The sequence below is a fragment of the Dama dama genome, chromosome 30 (assembly GCF_033118175.1).
Source record: "Dama dama isolate Ldn47 chromosome 30, ASM3311817v1, whole genome shotgun sequence".
Classification (NCBI taxonomy): Eukaryota; Metazoa; Chordata; class Mammalia; order Artiodactyla; family Cervidae; genus Dama; species Dama dama.
The window spans coordinates 22590718-22610420 of record NC_083710.1 but is presented as its reverse complement, the minus strand read 5'-3'; the positions used below and the strand labels follow the sequence as shown (position 1 = coordinate 22610420).

The 19703-nt window shown below is 38.9% G+C and overlaps 1 protein-coding gene across 11 annotated transcripts in view; it reads right to left on the bottom strand.

Moving 5' to 3' along the window:
- Nucleotides 1-18206, bottom strand: part of FNDC3A (fibronectin type III domain containing 3A) — a 112169-nt gene extending 93963 nt beyond the window's left edge. For 2 of the 11 annotated variants that reach the window (XM_061133140.1, XM_061133141.1), the window contains exon 1: nucleotides 3431-3570. In XM_061133140.1, the coding sequence (XP_060989123.1) occupies nucleotides 3431-3460 (30 nt within the window). In that variant the 5' untranslated portion in view covers nucleotides 3461-3570. Of the gene's footprint in view, nucleotides 1-3430; nucleotides 3571-6421; nucleotides 6481-11596; nucleotides 11713-15161; nucleotides 15210-15599; nucleotides 15623-15704; nucleotides 15795-16588; nucleotides 16712-17296; nucleotides 17572-18145 lie in introns of those variants that run through there. The other 9 variants (XM_061133146.1, XM_061133147.1, XM_061133144.1 and 6 more) reach the window with 9 other exon arrangements.
- Nucleotides 18207-19703: the final 1497 nt, after the last annotated feature.

Sequence of the window (19703 nt, the reverse complement as noted above, 5' to 3'; positions counted from 1 at the left end):
AATCATAAGCAATGTGAATGAAAACTCATAAAAATCACTTTGGAAACCAGTTTGATATTATCTACCAAAATTGAACATATATGAATATTCTATGACCTGGCTATGATTCAGCTATTAGACTCCTAGTATACACCAAAAAGTGGAGAAGGAAATGGCAACCCACTCCAGTATTCTTGCCTGGAGAATCCCAGGGATGGGGGAGCCTGGTGGCTTGCCATCTATGGGGTCGCGCAGAGTCGGACACGACCGAAGCGACTTAGCAGCAGCAGCAGCATACACCAAAAAGAAATGCATGCACATGTGTATCAAAAGAAAAGTACATGAAGGTATACAGCAGCATTCATCTTTAACAACCCCAAACTATAAGTAATCTAAATGTCCCTTAACAGTAAATGGAACACTGTATCTGATTCATCCAACTGACTACTATACAGCAATAAAAATTAATGGACTAGTGATACAGAGAACAACAAAAATGAATTTTACAAATACAATGTGAGTAAAAAATAGACACAGAAGAGAACATACTGAAAAATTTATAGAAAGTTTAAAAACCAATTAAATTTGTCTGGTATTAAAAATCAGGTAGTGATTGCCTTTGGAAAGGAAGAAAGGATGGGGACCGGGAGGGGCATGAAGGCAGCTTTGGGGGTGCTGCTACTATTCTACATCTTGACCTGGGAGGCTGTTACATGGTAATTACTAGTGTGTTATAGGCTTCCCTGGTGGCTCAGAGGGTAAAGAATCTGCCTACAATGTGGGAGACCTGGGTTCAATCCCTGGGTGGAGAAGATACTCTGGAGAAGGAAATGGGAACCCACTCCAGTATTCTTACCTGGAGAATGCCCATGGACAGAGGAGCCTGGCAGGCTACAGTCTATGGGGTCACAAAGAGTCAGACATGACTGAGCTACTTTACTTTCAGTGTATTATAAATTTAGCTGTATACTATGTACGTACTTCTCTGCATATACTTCAATAAAATTATTTTTTAAAGTTAAAATGAACACATGATCACCTCAATTGATGCAGGAAAAAAAACACTTGATAAGATTTAATACACTTTCATGATAAAAAGACTCAACAAACTAGGGACAGAAAGAAACTGCTTCAACATAATAAAAGCCACGTGTGAAAACCTCAGAGCTAATATTATACTCAGTGGTGAAAGGCTGAAAGCTCTCTTCTAATTAGGAAAAAGGTTAGAATGCCCACTCTCACCACACCTATTCATAGTATTGGACACAGTACTAGAAGTCATAGGCAAAGCAACTGGGCATGAAAAAGAAATAAGAAAATTGAAATAAGAAATAAGAAAAAAGACTGACGAAAAAAACTGAAAAAAGAAATAAGAAATTGGGGATAAATAAGTAAAACTATCTTTGTTCACAGATGACAGGATCTTACATGTAGAAAACCCTAAAGATTTTTTAAAAAAAACTATTAGAGCAAACAAATTCATTAAAAATACATGACATGCAATCAATGCACAAAGATCAGCTGCATTTCTATACACTAACTAAAACAATCTGATATCTGTTCCATGTACTTTTAAAAAGAATAAAATAATCAGGAATAAATCTAACCAAAGAGAACAAAGATTTGTATACTAAAACCATGAAATGTTGCTAAAAGAAATTTAAGAGGACATGAATAAATGGAAAGATACCCTGTGTTCATAGTTAGAAGGCTCAATAGTGTTGAGATGTCCATAATACCCAAAGCAATCTACAGACCAAATGTAATCGCTATCAAAATCTCAATGGCACTTTTTTTTTCTCTTCAGAAAAATTCATTCTAAAATTCCTATGGAATCTCAAGGAATCTGAAACAGAAAAATAATTTTGAAAAGAACAAAGTTGGAAGACTCAAATATCCTGATTTCAAAACACATTACAAAGCCATAGTAATCAGTGTGATAATGGCATAAAGACAAATACACCAATGGAATAAAACAGAGAGCCCAGAAACAAACTGTCATGTGTATGGTCAAATGATCTTTGACAATGATGCCAAGACCAGTCAACAAGGAAAGGGCAGTATCTTCAACAAACAGCGTTGGGAAACTGCATATCCACATGCCAAAAAAAATTTTTTTTTTTTTAAATGAAGTTAAACTCTTATCTTGTACACCACATTCAAAAATTAACTCAAAATGAATTAAAGACCCAAATGTGAAACCCATAACTTTCCAAGAAGATGACAGAGGGAAAGCTTCAAGACACTGGACTTGGCAATTACGTCTTAGATATAACACCAAGAGTAAAGTCTACAAAAACAAAAACAGACAAATAGGACATCAAATGCAAATACTTTTGTGCATCAGAGGACACACTATGAATAGAGTGAAAAGGCAACCTATGGAAATGGAAAAAAAATACTTGCAAACTTAGCTCTAGTTGCTACAAAATACCACAGATTGGTAGGCTTAAACAACAGACATTTATTTCTCACAGTTCTAGAGGGTAGGAAGTCTAAGATCTGGATGCCAGCATGGTCAGGTTTTTGTTGAGGGCCCTTCTCCTGGCTTGCAAAGGACTACCTTCTTTCTGTACCCTCACATGGCCAGGAGAGAGAAAGCTCTAGTCTCTCTTCCTCTTCCTGGATTTAAAGGGCACTAATCCCATCATAGGGGCTCCAGCCTCATGAATCACCTACCTCACAAAGGCCCTACTCCTTAATATCAACACAGGGCTATGACATACGAATTTTGGAAGGACACAAACATTTAGTCCATACTAAATTCTGCCCCTGCCCCCCCATTCATATCCTCTTTTTATGTAAATTAAAAAAAAAAAAAACCACAAAAAAACCCAACACATTCATTCCATCCCAATAGCCACAAAAGTCTTAACCCATTTCAACATAGAGTCTAAAATTGCATCTAAATCAGATTTGGGTGAGACTTGAGGTACAATTCATCCTGAGACAAAATTCCTCTCCCACTGTGAACCTGTGAAACCTGTTAAGTTTCACACTTCCAAACTACAACAGTAAAATAGGCATAAGATAGATATTCTCATTACAAAAGGAAGAAATCAGAAGAAAAGGGTGACAGGTCCCAAGGAAGTTCAAAATCTAGGCAAGGCAAATACCATTAGATTTTCAGGCCAGAGAGTAAGAATATCTTTGGACCCAGGCTCTGCCCTCTGGACCCTCAGGGGTGTGCCATCACTTCCACAGACATGCCTTTCGCTTGGCAGTCCTGCCCATGCGGCTCTGCAGGGCAGAAGTCCCATCCTGCGAAACCAAGGTGGAGGCACTCTGCCCTTCAGGCCTGTGCACTCTGAACCTGTGGCAGCAGCAGCCCTGATGACCCTGAGTCACCTTTGGGATACTTGTCCATTCTTGAAGAGTAACATGTTTAAAGCCGTCCTTCTTTGCATTCCCCTTGCTTCCTTGAGTCTCACACCTGGCCCTTTGGTCCCACCTGGCAGTGTTTTTGATGGTATACTTCCATCTCTTCCTAGCTTCTGCCAAGATGCTGATTAGGTCCTCGACTCAGGTCCACAATAATGTCCTTATTAAATGGTTGGTGAGCCACACTCTTGGTGTTTTCTTCTGAAGGTGCTTTCTCATTTTTGCAACCTGGATAGGCTGAGAATTTTCCAAATACTTTTAAGTTCTGGTTCTTTTTTGCTTAACAAACCCTTCTTCAATTCATTTCTCTCCTTTCACATTTTGCTATACACAGTCAGAAGGAATCAAGCCACTCCTTCAACACTGGTTAGAAACCTCCTCAGTTAAATATCTAATTTTATCACAAGTTTCACCGTCCACAAAATGTTAGAACATGAACACAACGCCGCCTAGTTCTCTACTCCTTTGTAATAGGGACCACCATTTCTCCATTGTCCAATAACAAGTTCCTCATTCTCATCTGAGACCTCATCAGAATGGCCATTACAGTCTATATTTCTACCAACATTCTGTTTATGATTATTTATGAATTCTCTTAAAATGATGGAGCTTTTCTCCTCCAGCTCTGCTCTCTTCTTTCTAAGCTCTCACTATTTGCCATTAGCAGTCCCTTAACAACAATTTTGGGTTTCCCTGGTAGCTCAGTCGGTAAAGAAACTGCTTGCAAAACTTAGTCAACTCTCCATGAACCTGGGAGTAACTAGTTAGTGCAGTGGTTCTCAGGTTCCTCAGACTCAGAGCCTCCCTTCATATAATCACATACTTTGAGATATCCCTTTCCTATTCTGAAATGAAATTCACAGATAAGGCAATCAAACTATACAGATAATAAAAAATAAATGTGAAATACCACCTGTCATATGAAAGAGAAATATAAAGGATATAACTTGATATGTATGTCAACACGTACATGGCTAAACTGGAAGATAAATTCTACAAATTCCCAAAACACTTTATTGGGAGGAAAACTAAGCTGGGTGAGACCACTTAGTGCTCTGTTCTCACTGATGCTGGGTGGTGCAAGAAGTGATTGACAAGTAGGTTCTTTGTGACTTAGAGCAGGTTACTTTTTTCTCTGAGCTGGAGTGTCCTCATATTGAAATGACAACACTACTTATTTCACAGGAATGCTGCCTGTATCACTTAACATTACATACGAAGCACTTAGGACCACATCTAGCCCATAGTAGGATCTCATTCTCATCATTTGATCATAGTGATTCTCATCATACTGAATGTTCATTCTCATCATTTCTTTCTTGGAGGAGTCAAAGTTACCGTGGGTCCAAGGGTTATTTGTCCTCTTTGCAAGGTTTACCTGGTTGGGCTTAGTGTTCTTCTACTGCGGAAATGACAAGTGGGAGTAATTCGAAGACCAAAATGTTAAAGAAACAGTGACTTTTACTGCTCCCCACTGCTCCTGCCCCTTCTCCAAGTAGGTGAAATTAACATGGGTCAAACTGCCCTTCCTTCTCCACAGCCCAGTCTTTTCATGCTAGGGACCTTAGTTCCGTTCAGTTGCGTACACTTTTTGCAACCCCATGGACTGCAGCACACCTTTTTCTGGCACATACGTCAAAGCTGGTCCAGCCTCTACCCATTACCCAGTTCCAAAGCCACTTGCACATTTTTAGATAAATATGTTACCACTGCACTCTACTTATCATACCAATTACTGTCTTAGCTTGTGCTACTGGAACAAAATACATAGACTGGGTGGCTTAAACACCACACATTTATTTCTCACAGTTCTTGGAGGCTGAAAGTCCAAGATTAAGTGCCAGCACAGATTCTTGGTGAGGGCCCTCTTCCTGGCCTGCAAATGGCTACTCTCTTGCTGTATCTTCACATGGCCGAGAGACAGAAAGCTCTGCCCTCTTCTGTGTCTTATAAGGGTTAGTGAATCCATCATGAGACCTCCAGCCTCATGACCCCATCTAAGCTTAATAATCTTCCAAAGACTCCACCTCCAAAAACAATCACATTGAGGTTTAGGGCTTCAGGATATGAATTTGTGTGGGTGGGTGGGGCGGGGAGGAGATACTCAGTTACAACACTACTAGGTTTAGAAACAGTACTGTTTTCTCAGTCCCTGTCATAACTCTGAAATGGTACCAGTTTCCTTGTGCATACATTTTATCAAAGTCTCTCTTCCTAACCTTCTTATTAACAGCCATCCATTCTATATGAATTTGTTCTATTTTAATGATGCTGCTGTCATAATGATAACAGTCGAGACCTAGAAGCCAAGGTAGGTAACTCATGGAAATAAGCTTGGCTGGGGGTTTGAAACTTCAGCTCTACTTGTTCAAAAAGTATGTGGGAAAATACAAAGAAAGACCCTACTTGGATTACAGCCAGAGTGTAACTGACAGACACATAGGAAAATTATGTACATTTATTAATAGGTTGAGAAATCCAATATTTTTTTTTGGTCTTTTGCCTTGTCTAAATCAATGAAACTAAAAATTATAGGATCCCAAGGCCACACATGAAATCACAAGACTTTTATACACTCCAAGGTAGATTTAGTACATTTAAATCTACATTTTAGGATTACTTGAAAATATACATATGAAAAACCATTAGGTAAAAATATTAAAATTACAGTAGCAACTATATTAAGATAGTGGAATTACAGTATTTTTTTTTTATCTATTTCTTCTACTGTTTTGTAATGTGGCTATGGTTATATCACTTTTATCAAAATGCTGATTTAAAAATGAACAGTCTTGAGAAGCCACAACTCAAGGCAACTACAGAGTCACATCCAGCTGTAATCTAAATACCCTTTCAGGGAAATTTCAAGAAATTCTGCTTGAACTTGGACTTTTACCCAAATTACTAATTCATCTTATGAACTGATATCCTAAAATGTATTTTTCCAATTTAGATCCTATTTTTTTTCAAATGTCTGGATTTTTTACTTTCTAAACTTAACTACATTAGATTAAAAAAGAGGAGGCGGAGCATTTTAAAATCCCCCTGCCGTGAAACTTACCAAGAAGAAAGTCACAGGAATCACTATGCAAAATCATCTTATTATTTCTTACCAGAAACCTAAAACAAACATTTCACAGATTTAACAATAAGTACATGATGTTAGACTATATTTTTCCTAAGACTAATTAATTAATTCAATTACCCTGTTTGATGTTAATGGTACTCCAGAAAAACGACTCTTAAAAATATATGTAATTTGGGACTTCCCTGGTGGTCCTGCGGTTGAGAATCCACCTTGCAATGCAGAGGATGCAGGTCTGGCTGGATACAGGTTCAATCCCCAGTCAGGGAACTAAGATCCTACATGTCGCAGGGCAACTGAGCCTACACATGGCAACTAGAAAGTCTGTGCACCACAAGTAAAGATCCTGCAAGATGCAGCTAAGACCTGACACAGCCAGGGCTTCCCTGGTGCTCAGTGGTAAGGAATTCACCTCCCAATGCAGGAGATGCAGGTTCGATCCCTGGTCTGGAAAGATACCACATGCCATGGAGCAACTAAGCTCTTGTTTCATAACTACTGGGGCCGTGGTTTAGGACCTGGGAACTACTAAAGCCTGTGCACCAGTGTCTCCTGCTTGGAAGGCAGATTCTTTACCACTGAACCACTTGGGAAGCCTGCATGAGGTTTAGGGGAGTGGTTTAAATGTCACTGTGTAGGCTGGTGAGTGTCTTGCTTTTTCATGTAAAATGTCTTAAGAGTTTTCTAAAGAAGTAGATCTGTATCTACTTCATTCTTTTTCATGACTGTCTAATACTCTACCAGGAGGGTATACTATAATTTATTCCAATGATGAACACAACATGCTTTCACCTTTCTTCATGTATTTCCCTTTCTTCAAGGAAAAATCATGTAATATTCTATATGAACCTATGATATTATTTCTGTATTATAGATACACAGAAATGAAACTTTTGGTTTAGAAGTATACACTTTCAAAATTGATAGATACAGTTAAACTTTTACCCTAAAAAGATAAAACTGTTCATACTCTGTTCAACAGTTTGAGTGGCTACTTTCCAATTTGATACTTAGCTAAGGTTTTCCAATTTTTGCCAATTAGCAAAGATTTAAAAATATCTTATTTCATTGATGTTTTGAATTTCTATTATTGGTGTGTTTGAGTATCTCTTCAAAACTGTATAGGCTATATTTCTACTTCTATGAATTTCCTACTTACATCTTTTCTCATTTTCTACCAAGTTGATTTGTAGGCACACCTTGTATATCCTGAATATTAACCTTGTCTATTACATGTCAAATATTTTTAGCCCAGGCCACCACTGCTTGTCTTTTTTAATGCCATTTAAGTTTGACATCTCATTTGAAATGGCTTTCACTGCCCTGAAATTTTTTTAAAATTCATTTCTTCCAAATTTTTTGCCATTTTATTTTTTACTTACTGAATGTATTTAGTCCAACTGGAACTTAGTTTTGAGAGTGCCACAAAGTGAGTACTTAATTATCTTTACCTCAACAGGATAGCCAATTGTCTCACATCATTTATAGACTAGCCCTTCCATTACTCACTTGTTTATCATATAATAAATTCTTCTGTAACCATGGAGCTCCTCCTGAATTCCTTATTCTGTTCCTTTGATCAACATGCTCATTCCTACCCCAAACTCTTATTAATAATTATAATTTTACAGTATGTTTTTTATCTCTGATGGGTAAATTCCCTTTTGTCATGCTTCATATTGAAACTGATCTGTCCATTCTGGTGCACTTTCCTTCTCAAAACTTGAAACATCAGTTGGTCAAATCCCATTTTAAAAATTCTGTTGGATTTCTAATTAGGATTACACTGTCTTTACTGATTAATTTACCAGAAATTTATTCTCACATACAGGAATATACTATTCTTCTATTAGTTTAAGATCTTGTACTTTTTTTCTTCAGATGGTGCAACATATTTCTAAAAATTTCTTAAGGATTTTATAATTTAGGCTTCTACTTTTGTTACCATTTTCCACAGTTGGTTATTGCTGGTTTATAAGAAAGCTAATGAATCTTCTAAGTTTACCTGATAGCCACTCGGTATACTGAAATCTCTTTTTGATTCAAATCATTTTCTGTTGCCTGTCTTATATTTTCTAAGTAGATAATCATACCAACTGCAAATAGTAACTATAATATAATCCACCTCACTCCTCTTCCCCATTAGTTAGAGGTTATTTTTCTTGTTTCTTAATGTACTGGCTAAGACTTTCACCAATGTTCCTTTCTTTTAATGAAAGTACTTCTAATAGTTCACTATGACATTTAATACAGGTTTCTGGTAGAGTCTCTTTACAAGATTATTTTTGGTTGATAAAAAGTTGTCTGGGATAACTGAATTTTAGAAGATGATGTTTTTTTTTTTAGCACCAAAGGGAGAAACATACACTTTTCCCCACTAACCTATTAATATAGTGAATTACATTAATATATTTCCTAATACTGAATCAATATTACACTCCTGGAATTCTATGTTATCAGAACTGGTATGATTTAAAGCTAGGCTCTGGAGTCAGATGCCTGTGTTCAAATCCCAAATGTTTCACTAACTAGTTATATGATTTTAAGCAAGTTATTTAACTTCTTTGTGCTTCAGTTTCTTCCTTTTAAAAATGACAATAATATCTACCTCAAAGAGTCACTTTAAGGATTAAGTAAACTAATACATATAAAGTTGTTTACAATAGTATACAGAATACAGAAAGCATTTAATACATAAATAATTATTATCATTTACTGAGTGCCTTACATTTGCCTGCCAAAAGGTATGCAGCATTATAGGGGTCAGCAAACTAAGACCTGTGCATTGAATCTGGCCTCCTGCCAGCTTTTACTGGAATGCAGTTATACCCAATGTTTATAATTTATCTATGGCTATTTTTAAGGCTCCTAAACCACAGTTAAGTAGTTGCAACAGAGTTCATATTGCCACAAAACCTAAAATACTTGCTATCTGCTCCTTTACAGAAACAAAACAAAACAAAACTGCCAACCTGTGAAGTAACTCTTCAAACTCATGGAGTTCAGTCTAACAGATGAGACAGGCAAGTTAAAAAAAAAAAAAAATATATATATATATATACATATATATGTATATATGCTACAGTATGTTACGTACACATTCATGATATTCTGAGCATACTGTGGAAACATATGGCAGTTCAGTACTAAAATACAGAAAGGATTCACACAAGAGAAGAGAGATAAGAGAAGTGGTATTTTATTTACTTTTCATTTTAAAATATTTTTATATGCCTTTCTCTCTTATCCAAGTGTGTGAATTGCTACACGAAAGGAATACAATGTTGATTTCTGTGACATTCATATTCTAAGTATCCAGAACATTTAAGCTTTTTAACAAATGATAGATACATAAGTGAATGGTGAAAACAAGAATTTGGATACCCTAACAAGGATTAGAAATGCCTATCAAAGATCTAGATATAAGTATCCTATGACAAGTATTTCACTTGCCATGTTAAATAGGCTCTTTCTTTTAATCCCTATAACAGCTAATTCTAGGAGACAGATCCCTGTACTACCCCTCTATAAAGTGAAGAAACTAAGGTAAAGTAATACGTTCATGTTCCTAACAGCCAGTAAGGGAAGAAGTCAACAAACAAACCTATACCTGCCTAACGTAAAATACATGCTGTCTATACTACCAAGTTGGCAACTGGTGGGAAATATAGTCAAAGAATTTGTTTAGTTGCTAAGTCATGTCCAACTCTTTGAGACCTCATGGACTGTAACCGGCCAGGCTCCTCTGTTCATGGGATTTCCCAGGCAAGAATACTAGAGTGGGTAGCTATTTTCTTCTCCAGGAGATCTTCCCAATCCAGCGACCAAACCTGCATCTCCCACATTGCAGGCAGATTCTTTATCACTGAGCCACCCAGGAAGCCCAGTCACAGGATACCATCAGAGTACAAACTCTTAAGATAAAGACAGAATATATTATAATTGATGCAGCAGGAACTGTAGTGTAGTTTAATTTCTAAAACTGAGCAATGATTTGAATAAATTTGTATTTTTGAAGGAATAATCTGGAAGCAGCCTGAAGATGAATTAGAGGGACATCTGTCCACACATTTTACCCAAAGTCTACTCTATCACACACATTAAACCACTTTTGGTCAGGTTCAAGTAATTGATAAAAAAATATAATTGCTAGCATACTATGGCATTTGAGGAATAATTATCTGAAATACTGGAAAGAGCTAGTCCTAATACAGAAGAAACAAAAATATATTTCATAAACTACTAACTAAAATGTAAGGGAAAATACATATTGCAAATGAAAATATTACATAGAAAAAAATCAAGTCTAAGAACGAAACTGTGATTGAGAACGGCTGTCACAAAAAAGACTCACAGACCTAAGAGAATGAATTTATGGTTACCGAGGGGAAGGGTAGGAGGGAGAGATACAATGGAAGTTTGCGATTGACATGTATACACTGCTATATATAAAACAGATAACCACCAAGGACCTACTGTACAGCAAGGGAACACTGCTCCATACTCTGGAACAACCTAAATGAGAAAAGAATTCGAAAAAGAATAGATACATGCATAACTGATCTCTCTGCTGTACACCCAAAACTAACACGGCATTGTCAATCAACTATACTCTAAAAAAAAAAAAAAAACTTTGGAAAACAAAAAAGAATGGCTATCACAAGCCAACCAAAAAATTTAGAGAATGAAAACATAATAAAATCACAAATTAAAATTATGTCTTCAGTTTTATTTTTACTTAAGCCAATCTTAAAGACAAATGAATTTTGAAGTAAACGAAATCACTACTCCCTTCAAGCTAGATTTCAACAAAAGTACACAGTTGTATTTGACATCTATTCCCGCGAAGAAAGCATATAATTACTTTTTAAAGAAAAGTCTTAACTGTGCTTTAAAATGTACTTAAACATCTGTTTAGAACTGCCAGAGAAGTAGGCAGATTTTTTTTTCCTCCTCACTAGGGAACTGGATTTCACCAGGAAATCACTTAAATTGTTTATTCTGTTCAAATATACATTAAAATGTGGATTCTGAAAAAGGAAAGCAGAACACAGTAACTTTCAGACATTTTTGATAGAGGTTGATTAACAATCTATCAAATTTAGAGATCTTTTACACCAAGGTTTATTTCAAAGCACATATCATACTTACTTTGTATTTCTAACAACTAGCACATAAGCAATCTCAAGAAGTGAGGCAGGAAGAGATGGAAGTCAATCAGAATAGTTTCATCTGTAAAATTAGAGTACCACCACATATCTGGCAGTCTATATAGGATTTAAAAAAATATAATCAACTTTCCAGTCAGAGTTCAAGTGGATCTTATTACTATACATACAGAAATAGTCATCTACTTGAAAAAAAAAAACAACACATAAGGAATTCACTTTTGCATATTTCTATCCCACTGCGGGAAAACTAGCCGAATTTCCTTGGAATAGATCAGTATTCTCTTGCAAAGAGGAACACAGGCGTTGGATAGGGACAATGAAAGATTAATAAGAATGGAAAGAAAGCTTTTAAAAGTGCATTCTCTTTGCCAAGAAGGCAGTTAAAAGTTTTGAGTAAACTAAATGCTTACTGGAATACTATTATTTACAGAACTTTGGAGGATAAAGCTTGAACTCATGATTTCTGGTCTTACTAAAAAAAGGCTGCATTGCTTCCAGTGTAGTAGTATTAATGCAAAAACACATGGTACATTAATACCATCATGGTTTCCAACATCTCTTTGGGTGCTCACAATATTTCTGTGGGGAACACAGGATATATATAACTCTTTTTAAGAATTGGGAACCCAAGACTGAAAAAAAAAAGAAACCGCATCTGAAATCATATGGCTAATAAGGGTAAAGTTGGAACTAAGATCCAAAGTACTTTATCTCCTATCTAGGAAATGGAAACAGCTGGAATAATGAAGCTGTTTCAAATACTGACAAAAGTGGGGTGGCAAAGTGAATTGTTAATTCCTCCTTAAAGCAAAATTTGAAAAGCTGAACTTTTATTACGTAGCAATTCATGAAGGCTTGAAATTTAGTTCAAAAGGTCTATAATGCTTTAAAACTGAAAACATACACAAAGCATGGAAAATGCTAGTGTAAGTAAAAGGGCAAAAGTTAACTTCAGTTTGGGGGTTTTGATGGTTTGTCTGCTTTTAATGTCTTTAAGAGGAAAAAAAGAAACTCCACTGATTTTACCCAGACAGCTCTCCATCTTATATATCTTTACTTTTCCCAGCACCTAATGCTATCTCTGACATACAGAATGTATTCACTAATACCTATTGATTCAAAGAAACCTCTCATGCTATATTCTTACTTTCTTGATAAGACAAAATACAGAGTAACCGTAGACAATTTTATTCATGCAACCATAACCTGAAGCACCACTATTTATCTGGTAATGGTACATGAAACACAATGTGCTGAAGGAAACAGAACTGCCTTAGAAACACACATCTATAAATTTAGAAACTTAAAAGGAGATATTTCATGTAGAGGGATTTTCAAAATAACTGATACTTACCCTTTAAATCACTATAACTTATTTTTAAACCATCATAATGAAAATATTTTAAAAGAGACTTCTAGGTCTTTTTTCTCTGCCTCAATCTACATGTGATATAATCTTTTCTTGATGACTCAAGCTCATCAATGTAAATGTCAATTATTAGACTATTCTATAACACAGTGACTCTTGGAGTTACTGAAGGATGTTGCAACTGTTCTTCTCTTCACTAACTCATCCTGAACTACTTTTACAAACAATGTTTCCTGCTGCCTGCTCCCCAGTTGTCACTTACAGGCCACCAGCATCCTAGCCAAGGCTTCTAAAATGCCAGTTGTAGTTTAAAATATGTACAACCTGAATAGGCAGTTGATATACTTAACCTTATACAGATTCTAAATCAAGCCCTGGGGTAGTTATTTTCACTGCTCTAAGGACTAGCTCAAAGGCTTTTCTTCTTTCACTTCCTAGTTCTGAGACAGTCTAGGCAGTTGCTAGAAGTCTGGTCACAAAATAGCAATTACAGTAGAAGTTATTTCTGTATGTTCTCTTTATTTTTATTATAACGTATGGAAAAACATAAATGATACTCAAAACACACAAAACAACCATGCAGACAAATGATGTAAGGCAGCTCACATTATGTGCTATATGGACAATTAACTAGCCAATTATTAGCCAACAGTCAGCAAAGTAGGCCCGCTGGTCAAATTCTGCGATTGGAAGAAAACAAATAAAAAAGGATATTCAACAGAGACTATAAGTGGCCCACGAGGCCTAAAGTATCAGCTATCTGGCACTCTACAGAAAGTCCGCTGATCCCTGATCTAAGCTGTAATAAACATACACATATAAAATATATAAGCTATTCCTCAAACATAAAGCTTAAGTTATTAATATGTCAAAGTAGATGCAGCATTCTTCCAGTGATGGCTTCACAATGATACAGCCAAAATGTCCTGTCCAGCCCTGCCTATCCTTCTTGACCATGTCATGGCACTTAGCGAAAATCTTGACTTTAACCTTCTTTTCTTCTTCCTCCTGATACCTACCCTCTCAGACTGGTCTCCTTGAATGTCTTTCCTTTTGCTTGATCCCGAAATCCTTCCTAAGATTCAAGTCTGACTTCTTCTGAATGCCTTCCAGGATCATTCCTGCCCTCCGTAGCCTCACTTTCCTTTAAATTCCAGTCCTTGCCACATAATTTAATAAGGCCATCTTGCATTTTTTGTTAAGGATTTCTTGTGTTTTAGTCTAGTATCCCCAACTAGTCTGTAATCTACTTGAAGGAAGGAAACACATCCCATTGCTTTTGTATCCCCACTCTAATAGTTCACCATCCTCTGAGCATGTCATCTTCCCAGAGATGACACATGCAACTCTCTATCTTGAGAAAAAAAAGCCTGAGGCCTGGCAATGGCTAATAAGTGATTGGAAATATCAAAGGAAGACACCTACAAAGGAACTTGATGTAAAACCATAGGTTACACCACAAACTTATAAAGTATATGTGAAAGGTAAGCAAAACTACCAGAGTGGGAGGATGGAGATAAGATCAAGGGATAAAGAGGCCACAGCATAACACTCTGAAATAAAATGAGGCCAAAATATTAAGAAAATAGTAAAAGCTCCCAATACAGGTTAAAAAAATATTGTCTTTCACCATTATTGGTCATTCATTTCTTTTAAGCAAGCAGCTCTCAACACTGATATCCATAGGGGCCATTTTTCTTTTTCTTTTTGCAATGTGATAAACAGAAGCACTGAAAAAGACTCAGTGGAATTGCAGGCAGAGCATTCTAAACCTTTGGATTTACAATATTGTGAATTTATTTGAAATCTGCTAGAGACTGCTCGGGGGAATAAAGCAATCATTTATCTTTTGATCACCTGGCTAATAAAATTGGAAATCATATGCAAGGCCCTACATCATTCTCAAAGACATCATCTACACTCATTTTCATAGAAAAATGCACCAAGAACATTTTTTTAAAAAAACAAAACCTTTAGGTTACCTCATCAAACTGTATTTTAAAAATACAGGCAAAATAGAAGATGCACAAGCCTTGGGTACATACACATTAAAATATACAAGTATTTTTTTAAACAGACATAACTACTACCCATAAATCTAAACTAAAATTATAAATTAAATGCTCTTTACCTAAGAAAAGCTACAAAAGATGACAAAAATATTAATTATGCATACCTATTCTTTTCTGGGTTTTGTAGCCTCTCAATCCTGACCTTTTCCTGGCTGGTCAGAGAAGAGGAAGAAATTTTTTCTTAATCAGTAATAAAATATGCTCAATATTATACCATAGAACTTAAAAAATTAAAACATAATTATTAAATGCAGGAGAAAATAAATCAGCTTTCAGCTATTCATATAAAGGGGGAAAGTGATGACACAGACGACATCAAAAGGTAACACTAAATCTGTTTTTTTGAATGCATATCATTAATTTGGGAGAAGTAAATTACCCCTATATTTGATTGAAACCAATGTTAACCAGCAGTTAATTTTTCCTAAACAGTCAATGATTTTTGAGGGTTCAGACAAAATGGAAAAAGAGGGAGTTCATTCAGAAGCATACAGGTGGTTAAAAGCAGCCAGCCTGGGATAAAAAAATTTCAGTTAACCTACCCAGGAAAACTGAGAGATGTTCTCTGAAAGAAAAAAAGAAAATTTCATAAAATTTACTGTGATAGTGCTAAAATTCTGAAACACAATTATTTATAAAAATTTTACCAAATATTTTCTTTCCTGTCAAGTCAGGATCCTCTGTTCCCACTAGCTGGTATAAGTGGTGATGGCAAGAATTATCAGTGGGTTAAGAAGCTGAAAGCAAAATTTTAGGCACTACATTATAGAAGATGTGTTACAACAAATCCTTTTTATCACTGTTTTAAGTCCACCATCTGTCTCAGTGTGCACTTTTATCTCATTACTTGAGCAAAATCAAATCAACCGAGAAAATATCAAAAAGGCAGGAGACTCATTTCTCTGGACTATTTTCAGGTGATTTAAAAGCTTACACGATGGCAAGAACTACAGATTTAGCAAATACACAAAAGCTAAATATTATCCAAATACAAGATCATAGCCATAAGACTCAATTAGTTTCTGCCTAACATATGGCTCCAACTCCTGGGTGGCATATGTTTAGCACTAGTGCTGGTACTATCATGGTGATAAAATATTATAGTAACAGTTCAACTTTTCATTCTTATAGTACAGAAAAATACCAATTTTGCTTTCAAGAACTAAAAACACGGAAAGAAGCAAAATCGTTTTGCCGCTCAATTTTGAGTCCACAAATCTACATGCACATGAGCTTTACAGAGTAAAAAAAAAAAAAGAAAAATTTGTCAGCCTGGTATTCTTAGTTAATAGATGCTCAGACACAAAGGTATCCAAAGGAACTTACACGAAATTTCACAAAAGAAAATCCCGAATTAACGATTCCTAGCACCCCCACTATCCATTACCCACCCCCATCCCCACACAAAAATATCCCACGGTTTTTTTTTTTTAACGCTAACAATTTAATAAAAGAACGACTAACACTAATTAAAATAGCCGCTTTTCTGCCCGCGATTTTACGGCTAAATTATGAGTTCATTTTCCTTTACCTAACACATGACGTCCTTCCACCGCCGTGTCAAAAGTTCAAAGATCCAGGTTGTTAAACAGGGCGAGGACTGCAGCCTGGAGTCCAACCCCGCCGCGACTGAACAGGTGGTTAACTCAGCCGGCTGAAGGAACGGCCAGGTACCGGCACCAGCCAAGCAAGATCCAACACACCGGGGCGGGTTTTCGAGGTTTGAACCCCAACAGGCGCGGGAGGAAAGTCTCTTCAGAGGGGCGTTCAAGTTCGGCGGCCGCCGGGCGGCCACAACCCCGGGCGACTGCGGACGCTCGGCGATCCTCTCCGGGAGGGCTCCGGCACTCGACCCCCGCGCCGCCAGGAGCGGCGCTGCTCGCCGCGGGCCGCTGGCCAGGGGGGGCGGAGGGAGGACCGCCCGCGCCCCCGCGCCGCCTCCGCGGGCTGGTGGCGGGGCCGTGGCCGCGCCCCCGCGAGCGCCTCCCGGAGAGACTCGGGCCCGGCAGGTGCCCGACCAGCGGATGCGTCCCGCCCGCGGCCCACTCCCCGCCCTCGGCAGAGCGCGCGCCCCCAGGACGGGGTGGGCCGCGCCCCTCGACGGGCCCGAACCCCCGCTCGGAGCCCCGGCCCTTCACACTCAGCCTAACGGTTTCCGTGACGCCTGCCCCGGGGCGCCACGGGACCGGGACGCCTCTGTCTCGCCCGCCTTTCCCGAAGGGAGCGCCCGCGCTCTCACCTCCGAGTCACGCCGCTCTGAGGCGGAGGAAGGCGGCTACCCCGGCGCCTCTTCTTCGGGTTCCTGATCGTCCTCGCTCCACCTCAGCGGCAGAGCCAGCTCTCGGGGCCGCCGCAGCCGCCGGCGCACTGACTGTTGGGGTGGTTTCCCGGCAGTGACGGCGCTGCCTCAGCCCCGCTCCTCGCTCCCTCTCCGCGTAGCTCCCGCTTTCTGTTTCACCCGAGGGACCGCGAACGCCGCCGCCGCCATGCTTACTACGGAGCCGGGAGGAGGAGCCCGGAGTCGGCTCGCCGAGTGCGGCTGCGCGAGCCCCGCCGACGGCGCCCCCGGCCGGCCCGGACCCCGCGTCCCCGCCCCGCGCCCGCGCCCGCCGCTCCGCGGGTCTTTCCCCGGAGCGCCGGGCGGCCGAGTAACCCCACCTCGCCGCAACCCGGGACGCCCACCGCCCTCCCGGGCTCCGGGCTCTCTTCCGAGGCCCGCCTGCGCCCGAGTCGTCGTAGCCGCCGTGGCGGCCGGGCTGCTGGCGACACTAGGGAAATGAGTTAATAATGGACGTTCCTGGGACCACTCACACAATTCTCAGTCCAAACTCTAAAAGACTCCCTGTGAGGCGCACCGGGTCTGCCTCTTTCCGAAAGCACGAAACTTAATGCCGGCAGGTGCTTTTAAAGACACTCCCCCAAGGAATAGGAAGCCAACCGAAGTGGGCTTGGATGTTTTCAATTCCAAACGCTTTAGTGCCCGGGATCTCCTCAGCAAGCAAAAATACTTAGATATTTACTGCAGTTGAAAATGTGGGGGTTAGTTTTTTAGCCTTTTCCCCAGTCAAATCGCGTGGAATCCCATTACCTTAATTTGTGTAACAGCCCGAAGACCTGGAAGGGAACGCAGCCGAGATTTCTCTGAACCTCCGGCGACTGGGGGCGCTGCAATAATGCCTGAGGGCTGCCCTGGGCTGCTTCCTTTCGCGGGTTCTACTAGAAGACTTGGGATGGGGGTAGTCCTTGGGACGGGGAGTCTAACCGAGGAACTCTCCCTTCAGAAACAATGGCGATGTAACCAGGCTTCTTTGTCTGACTTCATTTCGGTTATTAATTGTGCTGCCTTTCAAAAATAGCAGTGCTTTTTCCCTCCACCTTTTAACAGGAATCCTTTGAAAATGTATCCCTACCTTCTTAAGGAATACAATGGTTAATGAAATCCTTTGTAGATGACTGGCCATCAGATGCCATAGCTTGGCCATAACCTAAAATCCCAAAGGATTGCTGAGGTATATAGGGTCTCTACTTAGGTGATCTCTTTTTTTTCTCTTTGAAATGGTCTCACCACCTTTTCTAATATCTGTTACTGCTTCTCCTCTTCTCATCTGCCTCTTGAACCACTCAGATCCTTCCTCTCATCCTTTCTGCTTTACTGTTTATTTTTTACTCTTTTCTCCTTTCTTGTGTGCTTTATCTCTATGGCTCCAGGTAATGATTGATGAGGTGTTTATATCCACAATCAGCCAATGAGAGATTTGTTTTCTTCCTCTTCTTCCCATCAGTAAATAGGACAGTAACTCTATATCAAGTGGTATCTTGAGATATTTTCATTGTTGTTCACTCTCAAAAGTTCTTTTCCAGCGAGAGAGAGTGAGAGAAAGAGAGAGGTGTTTCCTTTTCTTAACTTCCAGATTTGGCCCTCTTCCAGACAATTGCTGGAAAGCTGATCTCTGAATAACTGAAGCATAACTGTATGTTTTAAAATAGGAGGATTTATCAGAGTGTGGGCGAGTTGGGTGTCTTCTCCACATTGCTTCCCTAGCTCTATTTGGTCTGAGACTACGCTAGTGGTTTCCAAACCCAACTCTAAGTAATTTCCAAAGCTTCCTATTCAGGAGCTTTTAAAAAAGACAGAATCTTGTAATCTATCCCTCAAGATTTAATTCCTTTGGCATTGGGGTGGGGGTGAGGGGAAAAAATGTCATTTTAAAAAGCTATATTATTAAAAATTATATTTGGGGCATACCTACATGTATAGGCACAACAAGAAAGAACAGCTATTTTGGAGGGGACCAAGACATAATTCAGAATACCATTGAAGTAGACATAGATTAGTCAACAGTATGTGATGCTGTAAGGTTGAGTCACGTGAGGACTGGGAAATTTATGTTCTGTGGAGAGAATGAATCACACACATAAATAACCCTAGCATGGCCACCAGTATGAATCCTTTGGGAATCCAGAGAGGAACATGAATTTACACTGACTTTGAACAAGTCACTTCTCAGTGCTTCATTTTGCTTATCAATAAAAGTTATTTAAAATCCTCATCTTTCTTGAGCTCTGAGTAATACCCAACACTTGGATCACTTATTTCCTTGAATAGTTCTTCCTTTGGCACTATATTCTCTTGGCTTTTCCCGCTA